Below are 21,764 nucleotides of genomic sequence, written 5' to 3' on the forward strand. Positions count from 1 at the left end.
AGTGAAAGTGAGAAAGCGAACCTCCGCTTTCCAGGTTTATGCGCTGGATTTGGGACCCCTCAAATAAAGTAATCATTGGTGAAAGACGTTAAACCTATTCATAACGATTATGGCATAAGGTTAACCAAGGACAGAGCTGCTTAATTGTTGGATTGGCTCAACGCTAATTCGATTTCGATAGTTCCAAGCCGAAAGAAATGACTATGTAACAAGAAGTCTAGATTTCTACTTTACATTGATAAAATATAGTAAACTTTTTCTTGAAAATGGGTTTACTTCTTTTTTATACTATTAACGAAAAGCTACTCTAACAAAATATTTATTATTATATTCCGAAACTCACTGACTAATCAAACAGCCCTTGTTACTCACATAAATTTCGCACACTTTGTTGTTTAACATTAAATTTTGGAATTATTGTATATTCTTCTCTGGCAATTCATATAAATATTTAAGCAGTCTTGCAAAAGTGCTCGTTTTACAAGCAAATATTTATAGTTTTCTGAGAGGCTTGAAGTTGAAAGGGAAATATGAATACTGACAAATATACTTTGCATATTTTAGTGGCTTCGCGTTTCTTTAGCTGCGCGGCGAGAGATAAAAGTCGTATTGTAATTTAAGCTTAAGTTGAGTTTCTTTGGAGAGTCATATGGATGTTACCAAAGTGTGAAGTGTTTATGAGCCATTAAATGCCCATGGTGGCTTTTACTGGCGTAAACTCCAGCATTTGAGGGAGGTTTAAAAAGGGCAATGTAGGAAAAATTTACTAAGACGGCGTGGGAAAACTTCAACTACTAAACCAAAAATGAGGCTGTCATTTACATACGCTAGCAATGGATATAAAGTAGGTGCAGAAATGATTGAAGCAGATCAAAAGAATTGAACGGAAAAGTAATTCAAAGATAACGACTGAAGTACGATTTAGAAAAAATTGTGCGAAATTATAATAATTATTGTAATTATTTCCAACTCTATTATGTAAGGAAACTGGTGTATAATTTGCAGTCTGATTTCCACGACTAGTATAACAGGATTCGGTAGGGTTTTACTCAGAATACAAGAAAGGGCAGAAAACAGCCCTGAGTTATCATTATATAAAAGCCCGAAATTGTTCAAAAGTTCATAAAAACACCTAAATTAATCGAGAGAGATATGGTTATAACTGTTGATCCAAGTAGAGGTACTTTTTTCGATATGCTTTTTTGACAATCATGTTATTTTTGTTCAGTAAATCTTGAAAACCAGCCTTCATACTGGATAATAATCGGCTGAGTAGACCACTCCAGCACGCATTGAAGAAAATATAGCAGCCGTAGCTTAGAATGTACACGAAGACCGTGGCGAGTCGATTCGGCGCGGTTCGCAGCAACTCGGACTGACGTATGGGACGTAAAAAATGCAGCTTGTGCAAAAACTGAAGCCATTCACCTTCCCAAGCAACATCGCTTCGCTCTATGGCCTCTTGAAAAGTTCCAAGAATGTCCGACGATTTCGAGCTAAATTTTGTTCATCAATTTATGCAAAATGCAGCATTTGGGATGAAGAGCAACCTGAAAAGATTCAAGAACTGCCATTTCATTCAGAAAAAACAACGGTTTGGTGTGATTTATGGGCCGGTGGAATCAGCGGGCCATATTTCTTCAAAAATGATGCCATGATAACCAATTATTTGAAGCCTGAAATTGAAGTAATTTGTAAAAGTCGAATGTCTATGCGGGCAATACCGCTTCAATTCAGGTCTTGGAGCAAAACATCGCGTCAGATTCTCCAGTTACCAATCGAAATGCTCGAACGAGTCACCGAAAACTGAACTCAACGGATGATCCATCTGAGACGTAGCTTAAAAAAATAAATGTCAAGGAATGTTCTTTCGAATAAAAGTAAACATTTCCCATTAAATTTGAAGTTTCTGTGTTTTTTCATTAAAAAAGTAAAGAATCTAGAAATGGATCCCCCTTTATAATACATTTTCACGACTAAAGAGAGGTTAAATCAGCGTAATTATTGAAATTTTATCATTTTCTTACTGCCTACAACATGTTACAAACATAGAAAATAATTATATTTGTAGTGAATATATCTATAAGTAGGCGATCTCTCCTCAGGTTAAAGGCCGAGTAAAATTCCATGAGTTAAATAGTATAGGTACAGTATAACTAAACCGTCATTTTAAAAACTAGAACTAGAACTTATTCTAATATACTACTGTGCCCAAAAAATAAGGTGACATTTGAATTTAAACTGCGCGCGTCGAAGGATTTGGAGAATTATTTTTTTTTAGGTTGGTAGTACTGTCCGTCACATTTATGTCAAATTTCATGTCAAAATATTCATTAGTGTTTGAGATACGTGTCGTTTTGTGAGCTGCTAAAAGTGAGTTTTTCGTTTTTTGCGATGTCGAAATTTGTTAAGCAAAGAGTTTGCATAAAATTTTGTTTACGGAATCAATTTTCTGCTGCGGATACGTTGAGGATGGTGCAGAAAGCCTTTGGTGATGAGGCTATGTCTAAAAAAAATGTTTACAAGTGGTATAGTGAGTTCCAAGCCAGCCGTGAACGTGTCGAAGACGAAGAGCGTCCAGGGCGACCATCAACCTCAACCGACGAAGCTCACGTTCAACAAATCAAAGACTTGTTGAAAAACCATCGCTTAACAATTAGAGACCTTGCTGATGTAGTTGGCATATCGAAAGGCTCAGCCAATACCATTTTGATGGATGTTTTGGGCCTCAAGCGTGTCAAATCTCGACTGGTACCGAAAACCTTGAATTTTTTGGGAAAAAGGCGTCGCGTTAAAGTGTGTGAAACGTTGCTTTCCGACTACCAGGGTGTCATGAAACGCATTATGACTTGGATCTATGCTAACGACTTCGAAACAACCGATCAATCGAGCGAATATCGTGCCAAAAGAGAGCCGAGACCAAAAACATCGCGCCAAAGTCGCTTAAAAATCAAGGTCATGTTGACTGTTTTCTTCGATTATCGTGGTGTTGTGCATTATGAATTCCTTCCAACCGGTCAAACAGTCAACAAGGAAGATCATTTGAACGTTATGCGTGGTTTGCGTAATGCTATCCGCCTAAAAAGGCCGGAATTGTGGAAAGACAATTCTTGGTTTTTACACCACGATAATGCACCATCCCATACTGCCCTCGTAATTCGTGATAATTTCGCCAAAAACTCAACCCATATCGTTCCGCAACCACCGTATTCACCTGATTTGGCGCCGTGCGACTTCTGGCTGTTCACCAAGCTCAAAAGACCGCTCCGGGGACACCGTTTTTATACGATAGAGGAGATTCAAGCCGCAGCGAAGACGGAACTGAAGGCCATCCCAGAAAGTGACTACAACCAGTGTTTCGAAGATTGGAAAATCCGTTGGCATAAGTGCATTGCATCGGGAGGGGATTACTTTGAAGGGGATGAAATTGATTTGGAAGAATAAATAAAGAATTTTCAAAATAAATACAATGTTATTTTTTGGACACAGTAGTACCTCCAGAGTTATGAAAATTTTGATCCGAGAGCATAAAGCTATAGAAAGAGAACTTTGAGATTAGTAATATCTTTGTAATTACCTCCCACAGGTCCACATCCAGCGCTGTGCTTGACTCCTTGTTGGGCTTCAAACGCTTCGGCTTAGATTTTGGTTTCGATTTATTTTTCTTATCCATACTGTTATGATGTGTTATGTTGCTTATGAGAGTTTATTGTTGAGAAATATTATTTTTGGTTTTTTCTGCTTATACAGTCGTGTTATTAATTTGTATATACTTCTTAGTTGATACAGCAACAGTGTCGTTACAGTTGTTTTTGTTTTATTCAAACTGTTTTTGCAAAATTACTGTTAGACTTTTAATTCATTATATTTATATATAGTTTATAAATACTGCAATTTAACTTCCTTTAAGTTTTCAAATTTTCCTACCCACATTTCCTGCTTAATTTAAAGTTTTATTGTTGTTGTTTGCTGAAGTTTAAAAACATTTGCGGGTTAGTTTTACTGCGTAGAATATTTCCTTGATCCTCAGCGGTGCAGAAAATTGCCGATTTTTTCGAATTTTGCAGCTAGTATTGTTATTGTTATTGTTTCAAGTTGTCTAGTTATCTTTTTCAACATTAGCTGACTTGTTGTATTTTGTTTCTTCGTGTCAAAAATATTTCCAGGAGTGTAGTATGCATAATTTTCTCAGCAACTCAATTTCTCATTCCTTTTGATAGCGTTTTCTTTTCCTCAATCTTTCTTATATGCTCTTAAAAATTTTAGAAAATAATTGCTGTCATTTTAATTGCCACTTTCTTCGCTTTCAAATATTACTGTATATTGTAGTTGTTGTTGTTGTTGCTACTGCTAATTTTCACTTGCCTTTATATGATTTATGTTTCCGCACTGTTGGCGCTCATTCGTTTTGTTGGCACCCTGTGGCGGCTCACTGGCGCTCCGCTTTAGTTCTGCAGCATATCTTGTTGCTTGACTTCTGTTGTACTTGTTGTTGTTTACAAAATTGGCACACTGTGCTGTATATATATTTTAAGTTTGGTATTTAACACCAGAGTAATTAAGTCATGCAAATGCGGTCAGCAATTAAGCGTTGAACTGTCCCGGAGAGCCTAGAAGCAGATGAAATTTCATTATTTTAATTTTTTTGAAGCAATAAAAAAGGCAATAAAAAACATTTAAAGAAGTAAAAAAATGTTATAAATAATTATTGATTTACATTTAGTTCATAAGAATATTGGTTATCGTAAAAACATGAAAAATGTGACAAGGTCCGTTGGACAAATTAATAAATTTTGTGGTGATCTTTTAATACAAAAATATGTTTAGAATTTTTATTTACCACTTCGAACCCAAGGTCCCTTGACCTTACACAAGTGTTATCCGCCCTATAATATTATATGGTACAGAGGTATGCTTGGCTTTTTCGAAAAAGTGCAGTATTAAACCTCAGGAACAGGTGTAACGATCAGCTGGTTCATGATTTATAGCCGTTGGAGCCAGACTCGGCGAAAGCAGGGCATATTTTCATACTTGACCTTGTTAATCGGTATAAATTGACAATACGACCGAGAAAGAGAGATCCCAAAGAAGTAAACACAATGTTTTCATTCCCTTCATTTTTTATACTTTTGCAACATGTTGCTCCAGAGTATAATAGTTTTGTTCACCTAAAACTAATCGAGATAGATATAGGGTTGTGTATATATAAATGATCGGGATGACGAGACTAGTTGAAATCCGGGTGACTGTCTGTCTGTCCGTCCGTCCGCCGGTCTCGGGACCCGGTCGACCGATTTCGACTAAATTTAGTACATAGTGTTCTTCTCATATCCCTATACCACAGGGCGGAAATGAGCAAAATTGGACTACAACCACGCCTACTTCCCATATAGCAAAACTTTAAATTCTATTTGATTCTGTCACTTTCCAGTACACAATTCAAGTAGTAATTATTAAAACGGGATACAAGTCCTTAAAGTATGCCATCTTATGACCAAAAATTTGCTGAAATCCAACCAGAACTGTTCAAGCCTCTAGGTACCGAATTTGTGGACCCCGGCATCTGTGTTTGACCGAAAATATCGATAATATAAAGGTTTTAGATCTTTCGGGTGACTTTATACTGTATACGTTAATCTTAACTAAAATTTAAAACACATGTCTTGAAGAATGCCTTCATTCCCATGACATTCCCTTACTCATCCTGTGGACTTTGTTGCTGCTTTGTATAAAAACATTACAACCTGATTTCTATTATCTTGGAAATTTCCATGAAACCTCCAAAAGTAGTTTAATAGAAAGCTGAAAGCATTTGTTTGTGTATGTTAGGTTACCCTGGCTGCCTGTCATTGCATACATGTACCTACCGGTGCTGAAGTTTTCGTCATGCAGGGTCTCAACGTTTTTTTGTGAAGTTTAATAGAGACCTGATATCTAATTTAGAAACTTCACCCAGCCCCTTGAATTGGGATGCTCCTATATATCTAAGCCAATTTGTAGATGTCTACTTCCCTACACTTTCTGCATGTATCATTGTTACCTAAGCCCATCCGGCTCACATCTGATGCCCGTAGGTTGTGACCTGTTATTAGGCAAACCACCGTCCTGCAGACATTTCGATACTGCGTAAGTGAAAAACTTGCATGACTTCCTTCCGTTCTCCTGCGCTTAATCTTGGCGAACTTGCGTACCCCTAAGGAATTCCATCTCCCCTAGATCCGTGTATCAGTACTTTCTGAAATTTCGTTGTGTATCGTTTTTAACGACATCACAAACACATCAGGTATTTCACTTCACGGAACGCTCTTTTGGTCTGGAACCCAGAATATATGCACCCATCTTATCTATTGCCTCCCTATTTTTAAAAACATTCTTTGACGTACTGCGATATGAGATTATTGCTTTAATTGCCGCTGGCTATCGATTTATGTATTATACAAGTACCAAGGGACCCGGCCACGCGTTGCTGTGGTATACACTTTATACTATTATTCATATAATAAACTCAATTCAGTGAAAATTTTATTTGCGAATAAAGGCGAAAACGTTTTTGTCGGTATAAGAATCCAAAGGATTGTACTTGAGGTTTAATTTTGGAAGTGTTCATACATATAAATTTCATTGGAAAAAATAACGAATTTAAGGCTGCTTTCTCAATTTCTGGTTAGCAGCGTTTCTGTCCAGTTAATAGAGATATCCGCTTAATAGGGCGTCCATTTAAGAGAGCTTTCACTGTATTCTTTATTTATGAATTGTTTTAACTATCCTATCTTCTAAGTTGGTTCGAACTGGACACAGTGTGCTAAATTTTAATAAAATCGGTTCAGTAGTTTAGGAGTCCATCGCGGACAAACAAAGTGACACGTACTTTTTATATATAAAGATTGATATCCTGTATGTCATTTCCAGCTGCCCGGCCGAAAAGACTTCTGCCTGGAAAATACTGTAGTATTCCGACAGCTTGAAGGTTTGCCTGAGATTTAGTTTCGCACAATAGATTCCGACGTCCACTGAGAGGTATTTTAAGTCTCCGCAAAATTTCGAAATAAATTCTGGAATCATTTTGTCAACACCATCAAGTCTCCATAGCTCTAGTTTCGACACTAATATTTGGGGAGTGTTCTACATATAAGCCAGCTTGATAAACCTTTTTGGTCGGTAAAATCGGTAACTCTAACAAATAGCCCCATCCCAAATTGTTATTGGCGAAATTATGAACTGAAATTTATTTAGAGCCGAGTTCGAAGCAACTACAAAAAAGTAAAGGGTAAGATAATCTAAACTCATCGGACTAATTTTTTCAAACAATTTAAAAATACTGATGTTGGTCGATAACTAGCTTATCTCTTACGAGTAGGCACAAGAAGAGACCAGAATGGATAACATTGCTACTTTTGAGAGTTGCCTTAGAAAATAGTTGGAAAAAATATATTCACCACACTTTTTGTCATCAAATATAATTTTCAATCTTTGAACTTCTTTGACTATTCCTCCTAGTAAACATTTATTTAATAATAATTTCTATTTTCCTTCTTTTAAATATTAATTTTTCTCACTGCACGTTTGGTAACTTTCCACTAACAGCACTTTATTGAGTTTACATGAATTTTTCTTTAAATTCCCGTTATTTAAAGTCACTCTCTTCGACGAATTCCTTTCGCGGATATATGTGAAGCTCATTAACGCTCGAACGATTCATAAATTAACATGGATGAAGAAGATTTCACACCCAAAACGGATATTCGGTATTGCTAATTCAGTTAAATTGCAGGGAAGGTGACCAATTAATTCTCTTATGCTTTTTTGCTGCATTTATTTCGTAAATATTTTCATAATTAGCCACGCATTTCTTCACACCTTCTCTTGAATTTTTCTTAACTGTTATTAGCATATTACTAACTGTTTTATGTTCTCTTACTTTTTCATATATATTGTTTTATTATTATGTAGTTACTAATAAGTTCAAGGAAAAGTGCTAATTCGACTTGTCACCTTTTTTATCATTTTTAATAGGTAATTAGTAATTGGTAATGAAATTGTGCGCATAAAAGTTTTACAATAGTAATTAGCATTTAATTACTTGACATTGTGTTTACATATTTCTTGCCTTTTAATTGTTTACGTCTTTTCTTTGGTGTGTTTGATGTATTTGTTTCATTTGTTGCAAAATTGTTTATGGATTTATGAAGGTAGCTCAAGCGAGCGCTGAGTAATGGAAGGAATTAGTTTAAGTGTCGTAAGTGAAAAGGGTTTTAATATATTTTCGCATTGTTAAAAAAATACTTTCTTGGAATATAAATGTGATAAATATATAGCTTTTAGTATAAATAATCTAAAGGAATGTCTCTTACGACGATATATGAAATCTTGAAAATATGAATGCTAAAGTTGGTGCTTTTTATTTGAAGTTCAAGAAATATTCTTCAAGTTTTTATACTCTCGCAACAAAGTTGCTAAAGAGAGTATTATAGTTTTGTTCACATAACGGTTGTTTGTAAGTCCTAAAACTAAAAGAGTCAGATATAGGATTATATACATATACCAAAGTGATCAGGGTGACGAGTAGAGTTGAAATCCGTCTGTCCGTCCGTCCGTCCGTGCAAGCTGTAACTTGAGTAAAAATTGAGATATCGTGATGAAACTTGGTACACGTATTTCTTGGCTCTATAAGAAGGTTAAGTTCGAATATGGGCAAAATCAGCCCACTGCCACGCCTACAAAATGGCGAAAACCTATAAAGTGTCATAACTAAGCCATAAATAAAGATATTAAAGTGAAATTTTGCACAAAGGATCGCATTAGCGAGGGGCATATTTGGACGTATTTTTTTTGGAAAAGTGGGCGTGGCCCCGCCCCCTACTAAGTTTTTTGTACATATCTCGGAAACTACTATAGCTATGTCAACCAAACTCCTTCAGGCATTTCCATATACAGTTCAAAAATGGAAGAAATCGGATAATAACCACGCCCACCTTCCATAAAAAGGTTATGTTGAAAATCACTAAATGTGCGTTAACCGACTAACAAAAAACGTCAGAAACACTAAATTTTACGGAAGAATTGCAGAAGGAAGCTGCACCCAGGCTTTTTTAAAAATTGAAAATGGGCGTGGCGTCGCCCACTTATGGACCAAAAACCATATCTCAGGAACTACTAAACCGATTTCAATGAAATTCGGTACATAATATTTTCTTAACACCCTGATGACATGTACGAAATATGGGTGAAATCGGTTCACAACCACGCCTTCTTCCAATATAACGCTATTTTGAATTCCATCTGATGCCTTCTCTGTATAATACATACATTAGGAACCAATGATGATAGCGGAATAAAACTTTACACAAATACGGTATTTGAAAAATATGTAAATGACGGATAATGAAATCTCGATTATCACTTTATCATGCGGGAGTATAAAATGTTCGGTGACACCCGAATTTAGCCCTTCCTTACTTGTTATTGTTATGGTTGTTTTGCCGACAACAAAAATCTATTTATATTATAACAAGTGATTCTACCAAAGTATTACAACTAGAAATTCGAAGAATGGCAGAAATCGAACCTGATAAATCATGATATCCAATACAATCTCAAATTTATCTATATTCGGCATAAGGATATACAGTTATGAGTAAAACACGCTCTCTTATTTTCATTGAGATAACTCACATATTGGCCGTTATATGCGGTGCCGAGTCAGCCGGAAGATCGAAAATCTTTACATTAAGTATATGGGGGCTAAGGAAAGTATTGGTCCGAATCAACTCATTTTCGACATACAGACATACCATTATAAGAAAAGGATTATCCCTTAATTTCAATTATATATCTCACAAATTGGCCGATATTTTCGATCAAAAGTCAATTTTAGGCACTGGAGTCTAAATATTCGGTATCTAGGGGCTTGAACAACTTTTATTGGATTTAAACAATTTTTTGTCATAAAGTGGCACACACTAAAGACATTAGTCGTGAAAAGTGTTATCCTGTTATATTAATTCCGTCTTGATTTGTATACTGGAGACTGAACGAATCAAGTGGGATTTAAAATTGTGTTATATAGGAAGTAGGCGTGGTTGTTGCCTGATTTCGTCTATTTTCATAATGTGACATAAAAATGTAAAATTAATTCCACGTAGTAAATTTTGTCGAAATCGGTTGGGCGGGTCTCGAGATATGGGATTTGACCAAAAGTGGGTTGCCAATTTTCACACCGGCTACCGTAAATATTTCTCATACTATTGCGGTGGTAAAATTTAATGTCTCTGGCGTATTTATAGTAAGACTTTCTTCATAGTTTTAAAAATATGAATTTACTTTTAATGTATTCTTCAAAATCTATGTCGTCCACCTCAAAGTAATCTCCCTTGGAACCAATACACTTGTGCCAACATTTTCTCCAATCCTCGAAACAGTTTTTAAAGTCAATTTCCGGAATAGCCTTCAATGTCCATGCGACTCAAAATGATTTCCCCGTAGCGGTCTTTTGAGTTTGCTGAAAAGCCAGAAGTCGCACTGATCTAAATCAGGCAAAAATGGTGGTTACGGAATGGATATTGGTTGAAACTTTGGCGAAAAACTCTCGAAGAATCATTGCAGTAAGCGATGGTGCATTATCGTGGTGCAAAAACCAATAGTTGTTGGCCCATAATTCCGTCCTCTTTTAACGCATAGCTTCGTGAAAATGACGCATAACACTCAAAGAGTATTCCTTGTCGACAGTTTGGTCGTTTGGAAGAAATTCGGAGGGCAGCACACCTCGATAACCGAAGAAACTGTCAAGATAACCCTTACATATTTTTGGGTTTTTCGGCATCGGTTCACCTTTGCTACGATATTCGACCTAGCATCTTATGTAATTCAGAAAGACAAGCGTATACCAAACGCTAGTGATTATTAATACGCTTTTATTAGCTTCACTTGTACGTATGTATGTTTGTTTGTAACTTTTTTTTAAGTGGTACTGAAACCTAGAATATTTGAGCGACACTGTAGGAAGCCGATATTAAGTTTACAGGAATTTTTCCTCCATTATTATTGTTAGTTTATACAAAGAATTATTTTTCACTTTTTAGTTTGACATACTTTAAAAGCGTGTTTTTTAGTTTTTTGAAACTATATTTATTTTCATTTGAGATTTGGCACGGATATCACTGATAGTCGTACTAACTAAAAAAATATTTCGACGAATGTGTTTTCGCGCGAAATTTAAATTGAAAAGTCTTACTAGTAATACATACATATGTACTATATGCAAGCTTTCTTCTTCAATAAAGTTTATGTGCGAATTCTCGACATTATTCTTTGGCAAGAAAGGCCAACGACAATTATTTTATTTACTCTTTTCTTTACTCTAATCAAACTGATATTTTCATATAAGGACATTCAATTAATCCACTGCACGAGGGCTTTACGCAATGAAAGCGCCCATCGATAAATATGACATTGACACCAAAGAAAGGCAAGCAAAAAAAAAGAATAATAAATGATGAATAATAAAAAATATAAACAATAAAGTTACTCGTTCATTTTTTATTTAATTAGAATGCAGGGACACACATAGTACTTTTCAATAAGCACACACATACAAGTATATATGGTAGAAGACCACTACTAGCGCTGCGGCCGTAATCAGTTGGTAGTTACTCAGAGGTCGCAGAAATTATTAAATAAACAAACAACGTTGGAATTGAAAATATTTTTAAGGTAAAAAACAAAAAACAAATAAATAAAATATTTATTTAAAATAAATGAGGTGAAATCGAAAATTAATAAATGTTGTAAATGCGCTCGGAAAATATTATCAATAGCATTTTGTTGTAAACACAGCAAATGATGGATAGGAAATGGTTTGCGTGAAAATCAAGGAAGTTTATAGGTCATATGATTTTTTCAAGTGCTTCTGTGCATATTTGTTTATGTATAATTTTGTTTTTACTGCTGCACTTATAGTTTATTGCATGAATTTATGAAGTACCCATCGCGCGGCGTCGAGGCCAATGGACGTAAACACGAGGCGTTAATTGAATTGTAAGTGTGAATGGACATAATTGTTTGCAAATAAATGCTAAGAAGTTGTAAAAGTGAAGATAATTGAAAAGCAAATGCGTTGAAAGTACAGCTGGTGATAGGAAAAATTGTTTGAGATTAGTGTTAATAAAAAATAATTATATATACTTTTTAAAACATAAAAAGCTTATTTAAAAACAAGTAAGAAAGGGTTAAGTTCGGGTTAGACCGAACATTTTAAACTCTTGCAACTTGCAAGAATCAAAGACATGGAAATACCTTAAGGTGTAAAACGTCAACCAGAGGATCGGAATCTAAGCAATTGTATACTACTGTGATCAAATTGAAAGGTGAATTTTGTCTATTTCATCTCCTTCAAAGTAATCCCCTTTCGCTGCAATACCTGCAACACAGTTATGCTAACGAAGTCATTCTAGCAATTGGAAAATTTCTCCGTCGTGATGGCCATCGTCAAAACGGTGTCAGGGGAGTGGTCATGTGAATTTGCTGAATAGCCACCAGTTACACGTAGGTAAATCAGGCGGCTGCGGCACGATATTAGTTGAAAATGTGGCGAAATGATCACGAATAACCAATGCAGTATGAGATGGTCCAATTTTATGTATTTTAGGCACAAAGATACACTGTTATGAGTTAAACATAATCTGTAATTTTCATTAAGACATAAGATAAGTATTGGTCGATACGTCCAGCGTAAAGCCACATGGAACTTCGAAAATCTTTATATTAGGCATATGGGGAGTCAGGGAAGTATTGACCCGATTCAACCCATTTTTGATATACAAAAATACTATTGTCAGGAAAGGATTCTGTCTGAATTTCAATTGTATATCTCACACATTGTCACATCAAGTAAAGATACTCGGGTCCACATATTCGGTACCTAGGGGCTTGAACAGTTTAGTTGGATTTGGACACTTTTTGGTAATAAGATGGCATACTTTAAAGGAATTATTAGTGCAAAATTTTATCCCGTTATATTAATAACTTCTTTATTTGTGTAATGAAGAGTGAAAGAATCAAATGGAATTTACAATTGTGTTAAATGGAAAGTAGGCGTGGTTGTAGTCCCATTTCGCTCATTTTCACACTGTGATATGGGAATATAAGAATGCGTACTAAATTTAGTCGAAATCGGTCGATCGGGTCCCGAGATATGTGAATTCACTAGATAGTGGGCGGTGCCACGCCCATTGTCCAATTTACACATAAAGCCCTCCCAAGCCATCTCGGAGTCTTATTGATTTATTGTGCTTTTGGTGGTTTTTCCAGTAGCGTTATATGGGGATTGAGCGGGGTTACTTTCCGATTTATTGGATTCTCACTCTGTCGGTAAAAGTTCTTATAATATTTGCTTTCGTTGATTTATTGCAGATATTCATTAAACTTAATACTGTCTGAGCCAAATTACATTTCTTATTTTAATATTTCAGTGGCACTTTATAGGTTTTCGGTTAATGGGGTTTTGTGGGCGTGGCAGTTGTCCGATTACACCCATCTACGATCTCGTAATTCTTTTTGAGCTACGGAGTCCACATACAAAGTTTAATAAAGATGTCTCAATTTTTACTCAAATTACAGTTTGCATGGACGAACGGATGGACGGACAGACAGACAGTCACCCGGATTTAAACTTTTCTCGTCATCCTGATCATTTATATATATGTACATATATAACCCCATATCTATTTCGATTAGTTTTAGGTGATACGTAGGACCGTTGCATGATGCAAGAGTATATAAAAAGGAATTTATAAAAATCTCTGTCTATCCGTCTCTGTGGCTGTCGGTCCGTTCATCTGTGCAAAAGATAACTTGAGTGGAAATTAAGATATCTCAATGCAACTTAACACAAGTGTTCTTTAACACCCAGGGGGTTTTAATTCTAAATCGGGGAGTTAGTCCTTTGCCGCGCTCACAAAGCGCCGTTAAGCGAAACTGAGCACTATATTAAGATACAAAACCAGAATTTGGTATAAGGGATATGAGTAGCGAAGAACATCTGTGAGCTAAAAACCCCACCTTTAGGCGAAATCCTACACCGCAGGAACTACTAGATCGATTTTAATCAAATTTGTCATATAAGGATATGCAAATATTCATATTATACACTATGAAAATGAACGAAATCCGATAATAACCACACCTATTTCCCATATTACAAATTTTTAAGTTCGATGTGATTAACTTTACCCAAATAGGGTCTTAAGATATTTCATCTAACATATCGCTCGCTGAAATCTTGTTTTGAAAATTGTCGAGAACATATTTGTGATGACAGTGTGCACTTGTGCCAAAAATATGCAAAATCGTGTCAATGCTTGCCTTATCCCCTATATACCTATTTGTAATTTCGGTTGACATTATTTCGTAGCTAGTGGCAAATATGTAGATAATAAATGAGGCTTGCACCGCGACTTTAGCTCTATTGTGTCCTATATGTAAGAATTTTTACTAAACTTGAGAAATAATCTCGTTTTACTTTCCTTAGTCCCTATATAAATAAGAAAACTTAAATATAATAACAACATTAAAAAAAATTTGAAATCAGCCCCAAAAAAATATAATATTGTACTCATATAATTAAAATATAGTTGCTTACCCTTTCCACTGATTGCACTTTCGCAAAAAAAAGATAAATTGAAAATAATAAATAATTTTTGCAAGATTTATGTTTTTGTATTATTAACCATTTTATTAACATTAACTTTTAGCAGCAAATAGCAAAAACAAATAGAGTCTTTGAAAAAACCGTCTTTGAAATATTAAAACTTCCATTCACCCAACATATTCAAAAATGTTTAAATTTTGGCTCACTTCTATTATCTTTATATCAAATCGCTCAAAGCTCGTAAATTCAAATTAACTGGATTATATGCGTATTTCCTTGCGATATTTCATTTGCTGACATCGCTGAAAGCCCATGAAACGTCATCTTACGCAAGTGTTGCGCTAAATACATACTATGGTATTCTGGCAAGGGTCAGCAATAATGGCTGGACGAATGTGTTTAAGTATTTATAGAATCACAGCACTCATACGCCTACGCGAACGAAGAAATCCGTGGCGGCGACGGCATAAAGGAAAAGGTCAAAGCGAAGAGATGACTAACGGTAGACAGCTCGAACGGAAATCGAGCGAGATTAGTGAGGAAATACAAATCGCGTTGAGTAGAGAGAGTGGAAAATGGGAAAATAAAAGTGATAAGTAAGAAACTGAAATAGAAGTAGAACGTAGACGAAAATAGAAGGTGACAAACAAGGAAAAGCTAAATAAGCGCAGAAAAAATAATAAACGAAATGTATGTACATTAAAGTAGTAGCTAACGGTAATACCGCCAGTTATCAACAGCGCCAATTCAGTTCTAAAAAACACAATATATGTATATACCTACAATAATAAAAAAAATCCAACTTATTTCAAAAGTTATTTACGAGCCTTCATTGCCATAATTTTTGCTTCCTATTATATATAAGTATGTATATAACCACAATTTCACTTTAATTCGCATTTAATTGTTATTTTTTTCCACTTTTTCTTTTTCCTGTACAAGCTTTTTCGGTTGTGTTGCTTTTTCACATTTTTTATTTGGTGTCACTGTGTCATAAATAACTATTTATTTTTACAGTGTATTGTTGCTGTAGAATGACAAATAAGCTTTAATTTGTGCACATAAATCTAGCCATTTAATCACATTCACTGCGACTCAGTTGTTGAGAGATGTCAGAAAGTGCTGTCTTTAGCAGAAGCTGTGGGTAAATGTGGCAACTTGGGCAGGACGTGTGAGTAAGGTGGCAGAGCATATGCTTTTGGCTGCCGTCAGTGAAATAGCTGATGGTCCAAAAAATAAAATGGTAATCTATGCTGAAGATACTTTCATACTAGGAAAATCTCGCAAACAAATTTCGCTCATAAACATGGCATGAACTTTGGAAAATTTTGTACCGTTATATGACTAATCAATTAAAACTTATTACTTGCTAAACTTTAATAGGATATACGCGGTATTCAAAAAGCTTCAGGGTGAGAAATTCCAAGTCAGGGTGATGGTACTAGGTCAGTGTAGTAAAACCCTCAAAGGGTTTGGCGTTCCCAAGTGTCAGTTTTTTTTATGACCTTTTAAATTTTTCCCTTATCTTGATGGTTTGTCGCTTAATTGTAACATTTTGGCAAAAACGGAGTTTAACATAACTCGCGAACCACTATTGTCTATTTTTCCAATCCATTAGACGGTTGTAGCAGCTTTTACACACTATATTTGGTACCCAATTTTCGTTCACTATAACATAAGAAAAAATTTAAAAGGTCATAAAAAAAACTGACACATACGAACGCCAAACCCTTTGAGGGTTTTACTATACTGACCTAGTACCATCACCCTGACTTGGAATTTCTCACCCCCCAGATTAGCTGTTGTACTGTGTAATAACCATTAAAGGTACATGTTTCATACAAAAAATGGTATAGAAAGATTTTTATGACAGCTTTATGCTATACAAGTAGTAATCCGATCTGAGCAATTTGTTCTGAGATTTTCAAATAAAAAAGTTTTCCGTACAACAACTTAACTTTGATTAGTCAAGGCATAATAGACCTTAGGTCGCGGTTCAATCCTCATTCATTTATTTATCTTTTTTATTTTTATCTATTATCGAACATCGGTATCGAGGAATGAGCAGCCTCTTTGGGCGAAAAGAACAAATTCAAGAGATCCGGTCGACACCTCAAAAACTGTATACATACATATATACACGCAGTCAGACGAGTAGACAGCCAGATTGATATTGCTAAATTGAGTATCCGACTTTTCTTTCTGGGTGTTATAAATTTATTGTCAAAGTTAATTTACCCTGTTTAGGGTATAAAAAAGGGTAAGACAATGAAGAATCGATAGATTTGTAACATTTTCAATGTAGTAGGTCTAAAACATTCCGGAAAAGTCTGAATTCAGGGGACGTCAAGGATCGCACCTTCTGTAGCATCCTTTAAAAACAATTTGTTGATAATTTACGTTCTTATAACAACGACCAAATTTGGTGTATACAGGTAAAAAACGATTTTTTGTTTTTCACTTGGTCCTCTGACGAAAAATCCGTACAAGTAGAATATACCCTCAAGCACAAAAAATGGTCGCAAATGAATTTATATGGTCAGTTGTTACCTATAAAACATAGATTGAAGTTGGCGCAGCTTTATTCGCATCTTAGGCCAAGATCCCGCCTCAGTCTGAAGAGCAAGTTATAAGGTAATACTTAAGTCGATCTGGAGGCAAGGCACTCAAATTTGAGGCAATTCAGCGAATTGAAATTTAAAAGTAATTCAACCTTTTTAAAATAAAGTTCTGAGAACTATAGTGGGGACTCCTTACTACATATGTGAGAAACGATGTTCTTCACCGAGATCTAAAGTTATTCACTGTAAAGGAAACAAACGAATAATTTTGCAGACGTCACTTCTTCCGTTTGGAGCATCATGAAAATATATTTGTGATTCCACTGCTGGACAATAATTCATAAAGTAATTGAAAAGACCTCACCTTTCGCTTCAATTAATGTATAATTTTTTTGTTAATATTTTTAATTTTTTTAATTGTTTTGCTTGTCATACCACCGTAATTCATCTGCATTGTGTTTTGCTGAAATTTAGTTATTATTTTTTTTAGGAAGGTTCAGTTTTTTTGAAATAGTACTACTAATACAATTTATATGATTTCTATCATAGTTCCCGTTTGTGTTAGTTTTCAAAAAATAAATCAAAAGCATTTCGTGTGATAATAAATCATTGGTTTTTTGGGAATAATACTATTGAATTTGGGCTGCGCACCAGTGAAATCAACCGAGTCCAATCGACATATTGACGCGTATTGATGAAACGGTTCTCTAGCGTGGAAAGACAAAAAATGCATGACATCCGTCTTTTGGGATGCCCACGTGGTACATTATTCATCGAAAGATTACTTTGTATCTGCGTAATGCAGTTCTATTCTACCATTCCAAATACGAAAATTTTTAAAGAAGGCAGCTTTTTGAAGTTGTGCCACTTCGTCGTTCCCGTTTAAATATTGCACTAAAAACTTTAAATCTATTATTGCTATATTTGATTTCCTAAATGCATTTGCGTCCTTCGCCCATAATCTAGCAAAGTATCGGCAATGCCTTGACGACGAAAATGGCGATGCCATTTTTTTGGAGTGATACTAAATTAATCTGACGAATTTGTCCTAAAAAAATTGCCTGGTTCAGGAGGACAATCAGTAGAACCCATATACTAAGCATGTATGGATATGAAAATTTTTACGTATTTCTTTTTATTTTTGAACTACTAACATTTTCAAATGATTCTCACATAAATTTTGAACAGATGCTTTTGATTTAAAATATAATTTTTGCATTTATGAATTGTATTGAATTTTAACATAAAGAGATAAAAATTATGCTATGTTCTTACCCTGGTTCGAAGCTACCCCCATACAAATGTTCAACTAACTTGGTTTAGCCGTTCTTGAGTTATAAATGGTGTAACTAACACGACTTTCTCATATATATATATAAATATTGAAATTAAAAAAAAGCCAAAAAAACTTGGTTCTCTGCAAACTAGGTTTTTATATATCTAATATGACCTGCTCTAATACGTATTATATATATGAACAGAGTTACTTACTACTTAGAGTATATTGATATAATCGTGTCATGACATTATTCATATATATATCAAGAGAGCAGAGATATAAATATCATATATAATCTATAATCAAGATTACAAATAACGCATTAGCCTTTAAAAGCATCTAAAAATTTGTAACCAAAATTATGTGCAAATATGTCACACCCCTTAAAGTAATATATACATTTGCGCTAACGTTTTTTCCAATCCTCGAAACAGTTCTAAAAATCAATTTGCGGAATAACCTTTAATGCGCTTAGCGATTCACGTTTAATGTCTTCAATTGTCTCAAAACGGTTTCCTCGGAGCGGTTGTTTGAGTTTGCAGAACAGCTAGAAGGCACACTGAGCTACATCAGGCAAAAAGGGCGGTAGCGGCGCGATATTGGCTGAAAATTTCGTGAAAAACTCAATGCAGTTGCAACCGTGAATTTTCATTGTGCAAAAACAAAGTGTTGTCGGCGCATAATTTCGTCCTCTTTTTACGAATAGCTTCGCGCTAACGACGCATAACACTCAAATAGCAATTCTTGTTGACAGTTTGGTCATTCGGGATTAATTCGAAATTCATAACACTTCCATATTCGAAGAAAATTGTCAACATATACTTGATTTGTGACCTGCTTTGACGTGGTTTTTCCGGCTTCGTCACACCTTTGCTACAATATTCGGCCGATTGGTCTGTACCATAGATCTAAGACTCATCGCCACGTTTAATGTCATCCTTGTTGGCAGAAAGCATTGATGCACAGATGTTAACGGGACGCTGTTTTTTGGAAGAATTGTGTGATTTCGGAACCAATTCACTTTTCTTTGGCGCAAATTATTTTTCAAAATGGTTTCCACTCAACCTTCCGATATGCCAACGAAGCCAGTAAGATTTCTGACTGTTAATCGTCGATTCTCAAGCAATAATTCCTTTATTTTATTAACGTATGTACATATTTCAGTTCATGTTGGTGGCCGTCCTGGACGTGGTTTGTCGTCTACGCGTTCTTGACCCATTTTGAATAATTTGTACCAACCAAAAACATTCATTTGTACCAATTTTTCAACATTCTTAATGTTTGGCACCAGAAATTTGATTGCGTACGCATGATTTAATGAAATCTCTTTGTTGAATAATTTCACAATCGTAAAATCACCCAATGCTCTTTATGTACATCAGAAAGACAAGCGTATACTTAACACTAATGATTATTTTAATGTGACATTTGGCACATATCATATAATAATAATAATAATAATAATAATAATAATAATACCCAAAGATTACCCTCCTCCCGCCCAACCGAAGCGTGGGGCGCAATCCGCGTACGAGCGGAATTAGCCGTGTCATAAAAGGCAAGAGAGTTTTAAGCGTTGAGATTTTAAGCTGCTCAGCTACAGAAACAAAAATTTCAACAGCCAAAATTAAGAATTAGATTAAAGTTTATTATTTTTAAATGTTACTTGTTAATAGTAGATAATATAATTTTATTAATGGTAAAGAGTGAGCCTGTTAGATCAAATGTGCTGGAATGAGAATTGAAATCATGACATATACGGCGGAATGGTTCGTTTAACTCAAAATTTGTTCTAGAAAAATTTAAAAGTAAGGGTCTAAACTGCCTGGTAGAGCGAGCGGGAACGTTAAAATTAATATCAGATTAGAGAGATGGGCTACAGACTGACCCATTCATGAGTTTTACAAGAAATATTATATCAAGCATCTCCCTACGACTAGCGAGTGTCGGGAGATTTATAAGTTTTAAACGGTTAGTGTAAGGGTGAAGATTTAAAATGGAATCCCAATGCAAATGATTTAAGATTTGATCTTACGAAAGTAAAAATTGTTTTTGAACGGACTCTAACTTATCCGAATGGACTTGGTAACTAGGGTTCCAAACCACAGAAGCTTACTCTAATATAGGCCTCACCAGAGATGTAAAAGGAATTTTTGTGGTAAGTGGATCTCTAAATTCGTTAGACCAAAGTTTAACAAAACTAAGAGCGCCTTTAGCTTTAAAAACCGTGGAAGATGCGTGAAGACTAAAATTGAGTTTGGGGTCCATAGTTACTCCCAGATCAACAAAACTGCATACTTGCTCCAACCTAAAGTTTTGTATTGCATAAGAAGTAGGGTCTACGTGAAAAGCACATCGTTTAACATTTGTTTAGGTTCAATGGCATGTCATTTCTATCACACCAAGAAACTAGGTTCTTTAAGTCTGTTTGCAACTGACATCTTTCACTGTTTGAAGTGCATATGTTTTAAAAAGTTTTACATCGTCAGCATATAATAAAACTCTTGAATACTTAACAACAGATGATATGTATGTCATTAATAAATAACAAGAAATGAATTGGACCAAGATGACTACCGCTTGGAACGCCTGAAGGAACATTGATTATGTCAGAAAAAGTATAGTTAAATATGACTTGTTGCATTCTATTACTAAGATACGAAGCAACCCATTTTAGAAATATTGGCTGAAAACCAAGAAGATCAGGTTTATACAAAAGAATTGAATAGTTTACTTTATCAAAAGCTTTACTAAAATCTGTGTATAAAACATCAGTATTCTTACTCTCCCTAAAGCCCGTTGATACATGTGATATAAATTCAAGCATATTAGTTATTGTAGATTTTCCTTTACGAAAAAACCGTGCTGAGAAGAAGAAATTAGTGGAGAGATCCGGAAGGTTATGTCGTCTGCTATAATTGCTTCAAAACGTTTAGGTATTGCTGACAACTTTGCTATTCCCTTGAAAACTAAATAGATGACCAAAATCCACTCTTATGTCAAGGAATTATGAATCACTTTTTCCATATGGATAGAAATAAGCCTTGCATAAGAGATGAATTAAATAGTTTTGTTAGGGGTTGGTATATACATATATTTGGCACAATTCTTAAGAAAGCATGAAGGAATCATATCTGGGCCATAATTATATGACTGTTCTAATATATTTGACTGATATAAGACGTCTGCTTCGGAAATGGTAGGTGCATTAATGACAGAAATCGGACATAATTTGTGCTGAAGCGGAACATTTTTTGGACCTAAATAATTCAGCGAACAT

The 21,764-nt window shown here is 35.1% G+C and overlaps 1 protein-coding gene across 1 annotated transcript in view; it reads right to left on the bottom strand.

Moving 5' to 3' along the window:
* LOC126755361 (uncharacterized) overlaps positions 1-21,764 on the bottom strand; it is a 152,810-nt gene that overhangs the window by 61,641 nt on the left and 69,405 nt on the right. The window contains 1 exon segment of the mRNA XM_050467872.1: positions 3,578-4,610. Within this exon segment, the coding sequence (XP_050323829.1) occupies positions 3,578-3,673 (96 nt within the window). The 5' untranslated portion in view covers positions 3,674-4,610.

Source organism: Bactrocera neohumeralis, chromosome 4, assembly GCF_024586455.1.
Source record: "Bactrocera neohumeralis isolate Rockhampton chromosome 4, APGP_CSIRO_Bneo_wtdbg2-racon-allhic-juicebox.fasta_v2, whole genome shotgun sequence".
NCBI classification, from domain to species: Eukaryota; Metazoa; Arthropoda; class Insecta; order Diptera; family Tephritidae; genus Bactrocera; species Bactrocera neohumeralis.